At 33.8% G+C, this 13,447-nt stretch overlaps 1 protein-coding gene across 1 annotated transcript in view; it reads left to right on the top strand.

The window, feature by feature from the left end:
• Smp_018980 (hypothetical protein) overlaps nt 1–13,169 on the top strand; it is a gene marked incomplete at its 3' end in the record, with an annotated part of 46,448 nt that extends 33,279 nt beyond the window's left edge. Inside the window, exons 6-9 of the mRNA XM_018799744.1 lie at nt 3,156–4,027; nt 4,424–5,521; nt 11,244–11,746; nt 12,974–13,169. Coding sequence (XP_018651502.1) covers nt 3,156–4,027; nt 4,424–5,521; nt 11,244–11,746; nt 12,974–13,169 — 2,669 coding nt within the window. The remainder of the gene's footprint in view (nt 1–3,155; nt 4,028–4,423; nt 5,522–11,243; nt 11,747–12,973) is intronic.
• Between the last annotated feature and the right edge of the window lie 278 nt (nt 13,170–13,447).

The raw sequence follows: 13,447 nt of genomic DNA, 5'->3' as shown, positions 1-13,447 counted from the left end.
CAACACTTGTAAATAAATCTTTAATGAAAAGGGTTTTTTTATATATAGTTGAAATCATGAGTCAATTGAAGCTAGACCACCGTAGAAAACCTGGAAGCACTGCTTGACGGCCGTTTCGTCCTATTGTGGGATTCCTCAGCAAGGGTTTTAATAATCCTGCTTTATAGTAACCGTTTTTTGACAGTGTCTGAGACCAAATGTTCAACTATAGTTTTAACTTAACACAAGTTTATTTGAATGTCAAAGTGAAATGTTAGTTATTATTCATTCCCCATGGGTTGTACCGTTTTTGTAAATCATTAAAAATTGTTCTATTCGCTTCTTCTATTCGCTTCAACACTCAGAATTTAAATTCTACATTTATTCACTTTCCTCATACACTAGTTGCTTGAATCTATTTGTATAAGGCGTAGACACACATGGTGCATTAAGGCTACTTCGTCCATATATATATATATATATATATATATATATATATATACATTTGTATACAATGTTAAGTTAACAAATAGGAAGACTTATCAACTTCATCTTGATAGATCTATTTAATGTCTTCTTGCTTTCTACAACAAAGGACATTTCATTTAAAAATCAGTAATGATAATAATGAGAGGCATTTGCTATGACTTATATGTATGTTCATAACAATACTTTAGTACTAACATCATGTACAAGCTACATTGACTTAGTACAATATTCAGATCTCATTATCTTTTATTACTGACACCACCCTGTTTTTTTTAAATATTTTTCTCTGTCTTTCTATCTTAGTTTCTCTGTCTCCTGCCAACCCAATAATAATAATAATCATTTCTGTTGTGTTAATTCTCAATTCCGTGTAGACTCGCCTTGATTCTCTTTCTATTCGGTTGCTTATCTTTTATACTTATCTTCTCATGGCCTCATTTTTTTTTTACACTTATCAGTTCTACTTATCTCTTGTTCTTCAGTCTTATCTTATCTTTAATTCACGTTTTTCAGATTGTTTGTTTAGATAAATCACTATCAGATAGCGATTTTTTGGGCTATGAAGATGAATGTGCGTGTGTGAACATATTTATATGTATCTATATATATGTATGTATGCACAATAGAACATGTGCATAGTTAAATATCTATGTATACAATCAGAGGCCGATGGCAGGAGATAAGACGAAAGCCAACAAGACCATGGCTAGTGTGAGAGACCTAATTGACGAGTGATCATAATAGATAGATAGATAGATAAATAGATAGATAGATGGATTAGTTATCATGCTAGTTTACTACACACACAAAACAAAGTTTTGTATAAAATTTTAAGGGGCTCAATAAATGAGTGAAAAAAAGAGAAATGGTTAGGGCTTTTGGCGTAGTTTTGAGATTAAAATGAACAGCGAAAACTATTTACACCAGTAACTATAGACAAACAGAATAACATTTTCAGACATTCATTTGGTCTGTTATTGTTCTTTAGTTTGATGATGATTTCTAATGATAAAACTGCGGTTGGAAAAATCCTTTTTAATCGTGTTAAAAATGATTTTAATTTCAGTAAAAAAGGAGAAAGTTTCTCTTATGAAAACTGAACAGTGGTCTACCGGTTAAGTGCTCTGGCGCGAGATTGGTAGGTCCTGAGTTCGAATCTCGTGGGGCGGGATCGTGGATGTGCACTGCTGAGGAGTCCCATAATGGGACGAAACGGCCGTCACGTAGTGCTTCCAGGTTTTCCATAGTGGTTTAGCTTCAATTGACTCATGATTTCAACTTTGAAAAATACTGAAATCTCCAGAAAACCCCTTTCTGAAAACTGAACACATTGATTCATAAAACTAATTATATCATGAATTTTAAGAAAAAATTTTAGCTTGTAAAAGTATAATCTAAGACGAAGCATACCAATTGTTTGTACACAATTCTTGGTGTTTATGTTTCCAATCGAAACTTAATCATTGTACCGATTACCCTGATACTGAAAGCAGACTAAATAAAATAACTTGTAATAAAAGTTGAATAATAATTATCCTACTTCTTCTTAACTAAGAATAGGATGCGTTTCTCCCCATCTATATGTAAATTGTTACTCCAGGACTGGCCTGCGTCAACACATGAACTAAGGATAGGGAGTGAAGTAGTCAAACGCGTCGACAACTTCACTTATCTTAGAAGTTTGATCAGTCCTAATGGGTTGGTGTCTGACGAAATCTCAACATGGATTCAAAAATCTTGTTTGGCATTTGCCAACTTACGTCAATTATGGCGAAGACGAGATATCCGTCTATCAATTAAGGGACGAGTATACTGTACAGCAGTTCGCTCTGTTCTACTTTACGGCTGTGAAACATGGTCATTAAGAGTAGAAGATACTCGTAAGTTACTAGTATTTGACCACAGATGTCTTAGAAATATTGCTCGCATCTGCTGAGATCACCGGGTAAGTAATAGTGAGGTTAGACAAAAGGTATTAGGAAATGATGGTAAATCAGTTGATGCGGTCATGAATCTTCATCGACTGAGATAGTTGGGCTACGTGTTGTTACGTATTCCTGAACACCGATTACCATGACGCGATATGCTGACTAGTGTAGGGGATGGTTGGAAGAGTGTTAGGGGTGGCCAAACCAAAACATGGCATCAGTGCTTGAAGTTACTAACTTCTAGTCTAAGCCATGTTGGCAGATGCAGACTACCTGGTTGAGGTCCGCGTGACTATCGTAATCAATGAAATGAACTGACCTAGAACGTCACAGTCCTTCATCCAAAAACATTTTTCTCTTTTTAAAAAAAGGTAGAATATATAATTCTAGGAATAGCTCAAACGCTGTAATAAATCAATACCCTTCATTCAAGAACTATGTCTGCGGTTACGAGGCAACGGTAGTAATAGTTACCACAATCAGTGCTGTTTATCTGGAAATTGATGCCATAGTAAAAAGTCTGTTTATTTATCAGAAGAAAAAAGTCAGGTTAAAGCATACATATAGTTATTAAGGGTCTAGATAAAATGCCTTTAGTACTCAGCTCCTTGCGTTATTTGACCGTCTACCATGATTACTAGTAATAATAAATTGAGAGGGGGTAAACTGTTAGTCGTACATCTTAAGTAATGAATACGCCATATATGTTCGACGTTATGTCATAAGTTAAGCGACCATATGCATGTAACTTGCTTTTAGATCAACGGCAAAATTCATCTCAATCTTTTGGAACTAATGCATTAGGTTCCAATTTCCCTGTTAACTCAAGTTCCTCAGTGTCTGCTGCCAAATACAACTCAATAGCAGAAAATAACTCCGAATCAAATCCAGTAAATATGCGTGAGGAAAATTTATTTGATTCAATCCAAATGAGTAATTTAATTAATCCTACATTTTTAAATTTATTTGGAGTCGGTGATAATACATATCTTTCTCAAATGTTTCAAAATCCTTTGGCTTACTTTATGCTTCCAATGATATCACGTCTTATTCCACCAATAAATCTTGACACACAAAGGAATGAATCAAATTTGAATATTCCTTTATGCAATCAATCTGTTAATCATACCTTATCTCCGACAGCTATGAAACAACCACCATCAACATCAGACAAAATGACAAGCAATCATTTATCTGAGTTTACAACAAAAATTGATTCATCTGACACTCACCTAAGCACTACTCAGATTAATACATCAAACATTCAAAATAATAAGACTCATAATTCAGAGCACCTAGCACCAAGAGTTCTTTTTTGTCCAAACTGTCAACAATTATATACATCCCAGTATCTTTCTGCATTTCCACCTAATTCAAATAAATTAGAACCTTTTATGATAAATTCCGGTGAAACATCTTTGATGAATCAAAATATTGAAAATGTAGGCAATATGTTAAGTAGCAATGATATGGTATGGACTTTATCACAACTTTCATCTATGGCTCATCGATTTGGACTAATACTTGCTGCTCCATTAGTAACGGCAAATGGTTTACAGTATATTCCTGTTAATTTAAACTCTAAACTTACAGAAAAGCATAATTCAGAAAAGAATCAAAACAATGAGAGCGTTGATGGTTTTAAAAGTACTAACAATACTAATACTACTACTAATAATAATAGCAATTTCCAAACACTGAATAATAAAATACAATGCACTACACCAATTTCATCATGTGAATTTATCAATGATTCATTGAATTCATCAAATAATAGTAACAATTCCTCAGTAACATTATCTCCTTCAAGTTATCTAGCTACTTCTACAACCTTCTTTGGTAACAAACAACCTGAATCATCATCATTACCTCGATTAAATACTTCAAACATATTAGATTTATCAGCAAACCCCTCTAATCCCCAACTACTAAACTCCTTTAAATTATACAATACAATAAATGAATTCAGAGATAATCAACAACAACAACAACAACAGAGTTACTGTCAATCCCAATTATTTCCACAGAAGAAAAAAGAACATTTTGATATGATGAAAGATTCTAGCTCTTCTTCTAATGGAACTCTTAATCTGCCGAATAATTCATTACTCAACGTCCCATGTCATACAGAAGATAGTCGTAATGATTTTGTATCTTTATTAGATAATCAAACACCCATCGAGAATAATCATTCTAATAATGTGGATAAAAATTTACTTCAAGCCTTTTCCCAAATGTTATCACAAGCCAATGGATTATCAACTAATTCACAAACCATACCATTCCCATTTAACGTCAATCAACTTTTATTTATGCTATATGCTTCCTTAGCAACTAATTCAATGAATATTCAATCATCATTTAATTTAAATACATTGATGACTGAACCTGTGTCAAGTAATGTCACTAATATTATTTCACCTGATACAATATCCCATTCAGTTAATCCATCTAATTCAAATAATACCCTGAATTCTGTTTCTAAGACGATTACAGATAACTGCGATAATGGTACTAACAATACTACTTTTATGAGTAGTATTCATAGTAATATGTATAAAAAATTTCTTTCTTTATCTTCTATACCATTTTCTCCAATATGTATGAATCCTTTAATTTCTTCATCATCTGATCAATTAATAAATACATCAAGTAATAATAATACATTACAAAGCACATTCCCTATCATGACAACATCGATCTCCACTATTCCTACAGGTGTAATCAATAATATACCAATCAATTCAAGTCAAAATTTCACTTGCACATCTCCATCTATGAATAAACCAAATTCAACGGGTATTACCGGTGCCAGTGTTAGTGAGATTAGTAATAATAATAATAGTAGTTCATCAGTTTTAAATTTACTTCCAGCTCTTAAATTGTTAGGATCAATATTTCCTCAATTTTCAACGATAGAACAGAACCACCAACAACAACACGAGCCTCAAATACAACAGATAAATACTGATTCATGCTCTAGTTCAAAACAGAGCAAGTTATCAACACGAGGAATAAATACAGAACAATTGATTAGTCCAGCCACATCACCACAACCAACAGTTTTAAGACCATATTTGTGCAAATTTTGTCGGACTCGTTTCCAGGCATTTAGTACTTTCCAGGTAATTTATTGAAGGATTATTCATTTATAAACATTGAAATAATTAATCATTAGATATCTCAAAGCAACTAGTTCTTACTTTAGTGATTTTATCAGTCTCTAGCTTTCCTTTTGTGGTCTATAAATGTGTCTATCCGGTGTATCCAGTCTATGAATTCATTAGCTTAAGATATATTAATATGTATACTTCTTGTAAAGCCATTTATTATTCATTTTATCATGTAACTGAGAGATAGTCATCGTGGGTCTGTTGGTAATGAAGAAGGAAAAAGTCAATCATTTGATTATGATAAACAAAAAAACTATCTACCTGCAAACATGGTATGCTTTATCTGGCACAAGATATTGATTCTATCATATAAATCCAAACTACTTGTTACCAGGTACAAATTTACTTATCTACAAGTCTGTAATTGTCACATCTATGTACTGCTTATGTTTATCACTCAAGTCTCTTTAAAGATAATCTAAGTAGTAAAATTAAGATAAATAGGCTTAAAAGTAGATTCTTTAATGACAAAGTTATCTACGAATATTTATTCTAAGCTTTTGTAAGGTGAGATAGGAATGTATCGACATGAGTATGATTTAACGAAGTATTTTGTTAGTAGCATTTAATCATGGGCTTATCTCCAGTAAAACAATTAAATATAGTTGATATCATGAGTCAATTGAAGCTAGACCACTATGGAAAACCTGGAAGCACTGCTTGACGGCCGTTTCGTCCTATTATGGGACTCCTCAGCAGTGCGCATCCACAATCCCACCTCGCGGGATTCGAATCCAGCTCTGGAGCGAGACTGATAGGCCCTGAGTTCGAATCTCGTGAGGCGAGATTGTGGATGCGCACTGCTGAGGAGTCCCACAATAGGACGACATGGTCGTCCAGTGCTTCCAGGTTTTCCGTGGTGGTCTAGCTTCAATTGACTCATGATCCCAACTATATAAAATTACTAAAATCTATACGAAACCCCCTTTTGTAAACAATTAAAATTCACTCATGAGCAACATAGAATTTAGGATACATATGTGTGTGTCAAACAGTTGCCAAAATTCACGGCAGCACATTGAGAAGCGAAATTATCAGAATGGAGGGAAGAGGAAGAAGAAGAAGAAAGAAAACAACATCTGTCACAGTAGAAAGCTAAATATAAGAAATATAGTTTGAGATAAACGAATAAGATCAAAGAATGGTAAGTCTGGAAAAAACACTAGACTTTAAATAAAAATAAGGAAGGGATGTAATCTCCAATCGATCTTGAACCATTTTATTTAACGTCTCTGATCATAAACTGAGATCGATCCATGTATTACAACATGCAGGACAACATCAACTGACGTTATTAAGTTTAACAGACAGTTTGCCAACATCCTGTATTTCAGCCGTCACGAGCTTTTTCAAGCCTGTTACTATGCCAGCCAGTATATGGTGTCATGCTGAACTGTGGTTGATTGGTATTTATGACCTAATCAGTTAAGTTAATATTTTTTATCTAAAACTCTACGCTTAACCTCAATATTTCAAAGTTGGTGGTTCGTCAATGCATAAACAATGCTTTGAAAATATCTAGAACTAACTAACTAACTAACTTTTACCCATACACCATCATAAACTATGTTCTCCGGCCATGAAGTAATAAAGATAGGACTGTTGTGCAGTATACTAAGTATGCAATTGACAGACGTATATTTCATGTGTATAATAGATGGAACAATTTCGTAGAACTCAATGGAAACCTAGCAAACATCTAGGCTTAATTAATTTTTGTCAACTTTTGTAGTTAAACGTAGTTAAATGCAATGGCGAAGGTGCATCCACTCTTTGTGTCCTACCAAATTATAATCTTCTGAATTCTACATGTCTCTATCTTTTTTCTCTTCCCAAATTTATTTCACTGTATTAAACTCCTTCAATAACATCTTCAAACCCTAATATTTCCGATTACTGCTTATACTCTTACTACTTCTACCATTATGGGATTTGAATCGACAGCTGTATCTCCCTGCTAATGTGATATGGCAACTCGAACTTATGTACGTACGTACGAAGTTCTACATTGTGACTGACTGACTGAGTTAAATGTCTGATAATTAAACACTAAACCACAACATCAGAGTTGATTTTAATATCTAGGTGTAATGCAATGAATTGCTGCAAGTTTATTTATTCTAGATTCCGAACAACTTGATTCAATGATTCCAAATAAATATGAAAAAAATGAAAAAAGGAAATATTCACCTAATCTCCTTGAATATAGAATATAATAAGTCAAACGTGTATACGAAAAATTTTGACATTAGATAATGCATGTCTTTCAAAATTTTGTAGGAAAACTTTAAAATTACTAATTTTATAAACTAGATCACTATGTAAAACCTGGAAGCACTGGGTGGCTGTTTCGTCCTGTTGTGAGACTCTTCATCAATGCTCATCCACGATCCCTCCACTCCAGATTCGAACCGAGGACCTATCAGTCTCGCGCGCGAGTGCTTAACTTCTCGACCACCAAGCTAGCTGACATCCAACGAAGTTAATGTCTAACTTCAACTAATCCACAAAATTGAGCGTACTTCCAGGTTTTCCACGATGGTCTACCTTCAATGGATTCATGATCTCATCTATTCCAATATATACATATAAATATAAACAAAAATGGAAATATTTACTGAATATTTTTTCTTATTCTATTAATTTATAACATATGTTTTCTATCATATTCGACCAATACCCTCTTTTAATGATTATGTAATCTTATTTATATTATCATATATACTTCAGTTAAAATGATTACTTCTATACTGTAATGTAATTATATATGTAAGATTACCATTTTGTTTACCTTGTTTATGTCAGTTAAATTTTCCTTTTATAAAGTTTGGTATTAAGCTGAATTACTGTGATTATATATATTGACATACCATGTTATTATGTTACTATTCTATTGAATTATAACTTTTATTTTGTTTGAAATAACACATATGGATGAAGTAAGAACAAATTAAGAATGTTTACTTGTTTACATTAACAAAGAGAGAAGGGAAATCAAATAGTGAGACAAAAGTATTACTAAAGATAACAATTCAAACAAGGATTCTATTCATCTTCTAAGTATATCTTATTGTTTCTAGGACAAGAAGAACTATAGTAGGATGGTTACTGGTTTCTAGTTTTAACAGAAGGGGTTCTGTGGAGAGTATATTTAATAATTTGTTATATTAATGCGTTGAATAATATCTACAATCTTATTGAAATAGTCATGATTTGGTAAAAGATAATAACTTAGAATGATTCTATGTATCTATTATATTATTCAGCTTTATAATTGTTATATGTTTTGTAAGGGCTTTATTAGTGATCGGTAGTTTATATATTAAACAGTGTTTTCTAGAATGACTTTCTATATGAATGGGCAACATAAACTTACTGGAACCACAATATTATACCTTTAGAAGTCATATAATTTATTTATTTATTTGAACACATGAATATTGGTACAAGGAGGCACCAGATATATATGCGCCACACAAATCAAATGAGATTTGTGTGAGAGCTGTGATACTGTCCCGGGTGCCCAAACCGAAGCAAGTGATCTTCTTAGGGGCCACACCCTGACCCTTTGACCTAGAGATCTGATCCACAAGGCAGTGAAGCATCATAAGGAGGTGCAGTCCCATGGTAACCGGTGACCAACGATTGATTCACACGCCATTTATTCCCTCAGGATCCTGGAGTCCATGTGTACCATTGGTTTGGAATCAGGGTTTTCCAACTCCCATAGGTGGACTTTCCGTGTCCACCAACCCGGTTAAAGCGCTGAACATTCGCTTTTCGTCCTCTCGTGCCAGAGCGCTTAACCACTAGACCACCGAGCAGGCGAGACTGGTAGATCTTGGGTTCAAATCTCCTGAGGCGGGATCGTGGATGCGCACTGCTGAGGAGTCTCACAATAGGACGAAACGGTCATCCAGTACTTCTAGGTTTTCCATGGTTGTCTAGCTTCAATCGACTCATGATTTCAACTATAAATATGATTTATTAGTTCCATTTATATATAAACTAATAATCTTGAAAACTATTAGACCTAGAGTATTAAGTTACATTATTTTGAAACTAGTAGTTGATATGACAAAAAAAAAACCCAAACAAACTCATCTTTTGTTTCATATATTTGAATGAATGGATAATAGCTCAATATTGGCTCCATTAACTATGACAGCCAATCAATGAAATCATATTTTTAATCTTTCACGTTGATCAAAGTCCACTGATCATTGTATAATATATTGGTAAATCAACTTGATTTTCTATAAGCTTTGTTTATGCCTCAAAAAAAGCAGAATAACTTTTTCAATTTTGAAACTAACTTTAAAATACTGATCAGCAATGAATATTGGTAATTGATTGTTAGTCCACTTTCTATATTCTACAATTAGATAATGAATAGTGGAAAAATGTATATGTAAACTTTTAACTTGATTATATACTTTAAGCAACATTTATCAAAGCATAATTATTTATAATATAGTTACTAACTGAATATACTTTGTACTCATTATATAATAGTAATGGTAATAAAGTAGTATTTATATGAATAAATTGCCCCCGAATGCCTTGGTACGGCTGAGAGTGGAGAGAGTATTCTCTCCCTCTCGAAATGCTCTCACATGGCCACGCGTATATAACCTCTGACAGGGAAATCCTACTCACTACCTTCTCGTAGTGGGGTTGCTTTTTACAAAATTGAGAGGACGAAAAGCGAATGTCTGGTGCTTTAATTGGGTTGGTGGACACGGTACGTCCATATAGGGGAGTTGGAAAACCCTCATTCCATACCAATGGTGCACATGGGCTCCAGTATCCTGAAGGAACAAATAACGTATGAATCAATCGTTGTTCACCTGCTACTATGGGACTGCATCTCATCACGATGTTCCACTGCCTTGTTGAACAGACCTTTAGGTCAAAGGCTCCGAGTGTGGCCTCCTAAGAAAATCATCTGCTTCAGTTTGGGCACCTGGACAGTATCACAGCCCTCAAACAAATCAAATGAGATTTGTGTGGCGCATATATATCTGGTGCCCCTTTGTTCAAATATCTATGTGTTTAAATAAATAATATAAATATGGATGAATTATTTATTAATATAGTATTAAATAGACTTTGATAATATTTAAACCATACATAAATACATGTATACAGCTTCTATTCACCTTATGAATCTATCATATTATAGTTTCTAACGAAAATGTGGTTTTGGCAATTAAGTCTTAAACTGATGATGCTATCGAATATGAATTCTAGTCGAGATAAAGAAACATATGGATAAAAAAAGCTAAGAAATAGTTGTTTTTCTTAAACATAATAGCACATGAATCGAATTCCGCTCTCAAAAATATTTCCTTGTCAATCTACTAAGAACTAGTGCAAGTTGATAGCAATCCATGATAAGTATTTTGGAAGTATCGATTGCTTATAACAGAACCAATATATGAGTAATATTGAGGTTACGTTTAGGTAAATGTAATGAACCGGTCGATGAGACTGTGAATCTTCAGTAATACATACCAGTAGCCATCTAATTAAACGTAGAATAGTGGCTAAAGTAGATTGGAAAGGAAACAGAGGCGGTCAAACGACATTAAGTATTAATATGTGAAATAGATGAAACAATATTTATAACTGCTTTACTTATCCTGAGTCTTCGCAAATTTTTTTTCTTCAGGCTCATCAACAATTCTACTGTCAAGGTCGGAAAGAAGTTATGAAACAATTACACACATCCACTACAAATTCAGTTACATCACATATACCTACCTCCCCTGGTAATCATACTGTTTTAAATTGCACTACAGCAACCGGTTCACCAGCTAGTAAACGTCGCTGTACTACAACTGACAGTCTTTCATCTACTGGTCATAACCTAAATCATACTGGGAGTTCTTCAACTAATCAGACAAATTCGTCTACATCTAGTAGTGGTGATGAAGCTGAAAGTGTTAAAAGTAATAGGTTATCACCATCAGGTTCAAAATTGTCACCAAATCGTAATTTACAAATCAATCAAGAAGTTAATACTGATTGTGAAACAGATCAATCAAATTCAACTCATTGGGAACCTTGTGGAGCAACTGAACTACGTTGTTCTGCATGTGGTTACGTTGGTCAAACCCCACGTGGCATGAAAATGCACAGAAAACTTCATGAATGCAATGGTGTCACATCAAAGTAAGTTTTTATATAGATTAATTTATAGCTAGACAGTTATACTGATATAAAACAGCTTTTGTACCATGAATGTAATTATAATCATTAGTAGAAATTAAATTTTGTTGCATCAGATTTACATCGACATTATATAGGCTTAAATGCATGCTAGCGTCAATGAAATCTGCAAAAGGCGTCAAATTCTTTTGGGTAATCCAGATTTTTAAATACCTTAATCTTTAATCCTGCTTGTGAGTAGCATTAAGAACAAGAAAGGTACTAACATCCCAATACGTTTCGCAACATAAAATTCATATCTTTATTTAGGAACAGCCGTAATGATGCTGAATAACATGAAATAAATCTTTAAGTAGGTTGCAAAAATCAAGAATTAGCGAGTATTTCACTCTTTTGATTTGTGATTTTCCATACTGTTAATAACTAATTGTTGGAGTTTAGTATTCGCGTAACTGCTGAGTCATTAGAAGCCCTACTAATAGTCTAAATATCTTATGTATAGGTTAGTACCATTTCAAATGAATAATGTGAGTTAGATTTCAAAAAGGTTTAGGTGTGCTCAATGGTGGTTGTTAAACAAAGATTAAATCTAGTGGTATTTAATGTAATGCCTACACTTATTTATTTATTTTATTTAAACACAAGGGGGCGCCGGATTTATATGCGCCACACAAATCTCATTTGATTTAAGTGAGGGCTATGATAGTGCCCGGGTGCGCAAACCGAAATAGGTGGTGTTCTTAAACGGTCACACTCGGAGCTTTTGACCTAAAGGTCTGATCCACAAGGCAGTGCAGGAGCATCGTGAGGAGATACAGTCTCATGGTAGTCGGTGACCAACGATTGATTCATACGTTATTTGTTCCCCCAGGATACTGGAGCCTATGTGCACCATTGGTATGGAATCAGGGTTTTCCAACTCCCCTAAGTGGACTTTCCGTGTGCACCAACCCGGTTAAGGCACCGGATATTCGCTTTTCGTCCTCTCAATTTCGTAAACAACAGCATTGCCACGAGAAGGTAGTGAGTAGGACTTCCCTGTCCATGTGAGAGCATTTCGAGAGGGAGAGCGTACTCTCTCCACTTTCAGCCATATCAGGGCATTCGGGGGCTGCCAACACTTGAAAGTAACCATTGTGTTTATAAAACAAACTAACTATTTATAAGTTTATACTATACCATTAGCAAAATGTTTATTTAACAATACACTTTTCTTTTTTGTAATTAAAGAAATCCTAAATCTACTTGTGAAATAAAAACAGAAAATGATATACTCCCTAAAAATTTCGATATCAATCAACATGTTGGTAATGATCATAATTCATCTATATTAAATAATCTAAAGAAATTACATAAAACAACGAATGACACCAACAGTAACAGTAATGTATTCTTGGATGATTTCGTCAAAAAAGAACAATTCTGATTTGAAATCATTAGATAAAGCTTTTATCCCTTAAACACAATGTGAATATAATCAGTCTACTTTCACTATTTGAATATATTACATAATGATGAAGTCTTTTTATTACATGGATACAATGAAAAAGTAACAAAAAAAAGTAAACTACACTCGTATGATTTTGAGATGATGGAGAAGATTTGTAGCTCAGGTGGGTGAACCGGAGCTCAGAGTACAAACGTACATGAAAAAAAGTAAACAAACAAACAATGTATTACATTCTGATTATAAATTACATTGCA

Source organism: Schistosoma mansoni, chromosome 3 (assembly GCF_000237925.1).
Source record: "Schistosoma mansoni strain Puerto Rico chromosome 3, complete genome".
Taxonomy (NCBI): domain Eukaryota; kingdom Metazoa; phylum Platyhelminthes; class Trematoda; order Strigeidida; family Schistosomatidae; genus Schistosoma; species Schistosoma mansoni.
Note: the sequence above shows the minus strand (reverse complement) of the source record. Positions and strands in the feature narration are given on the sequence as shown.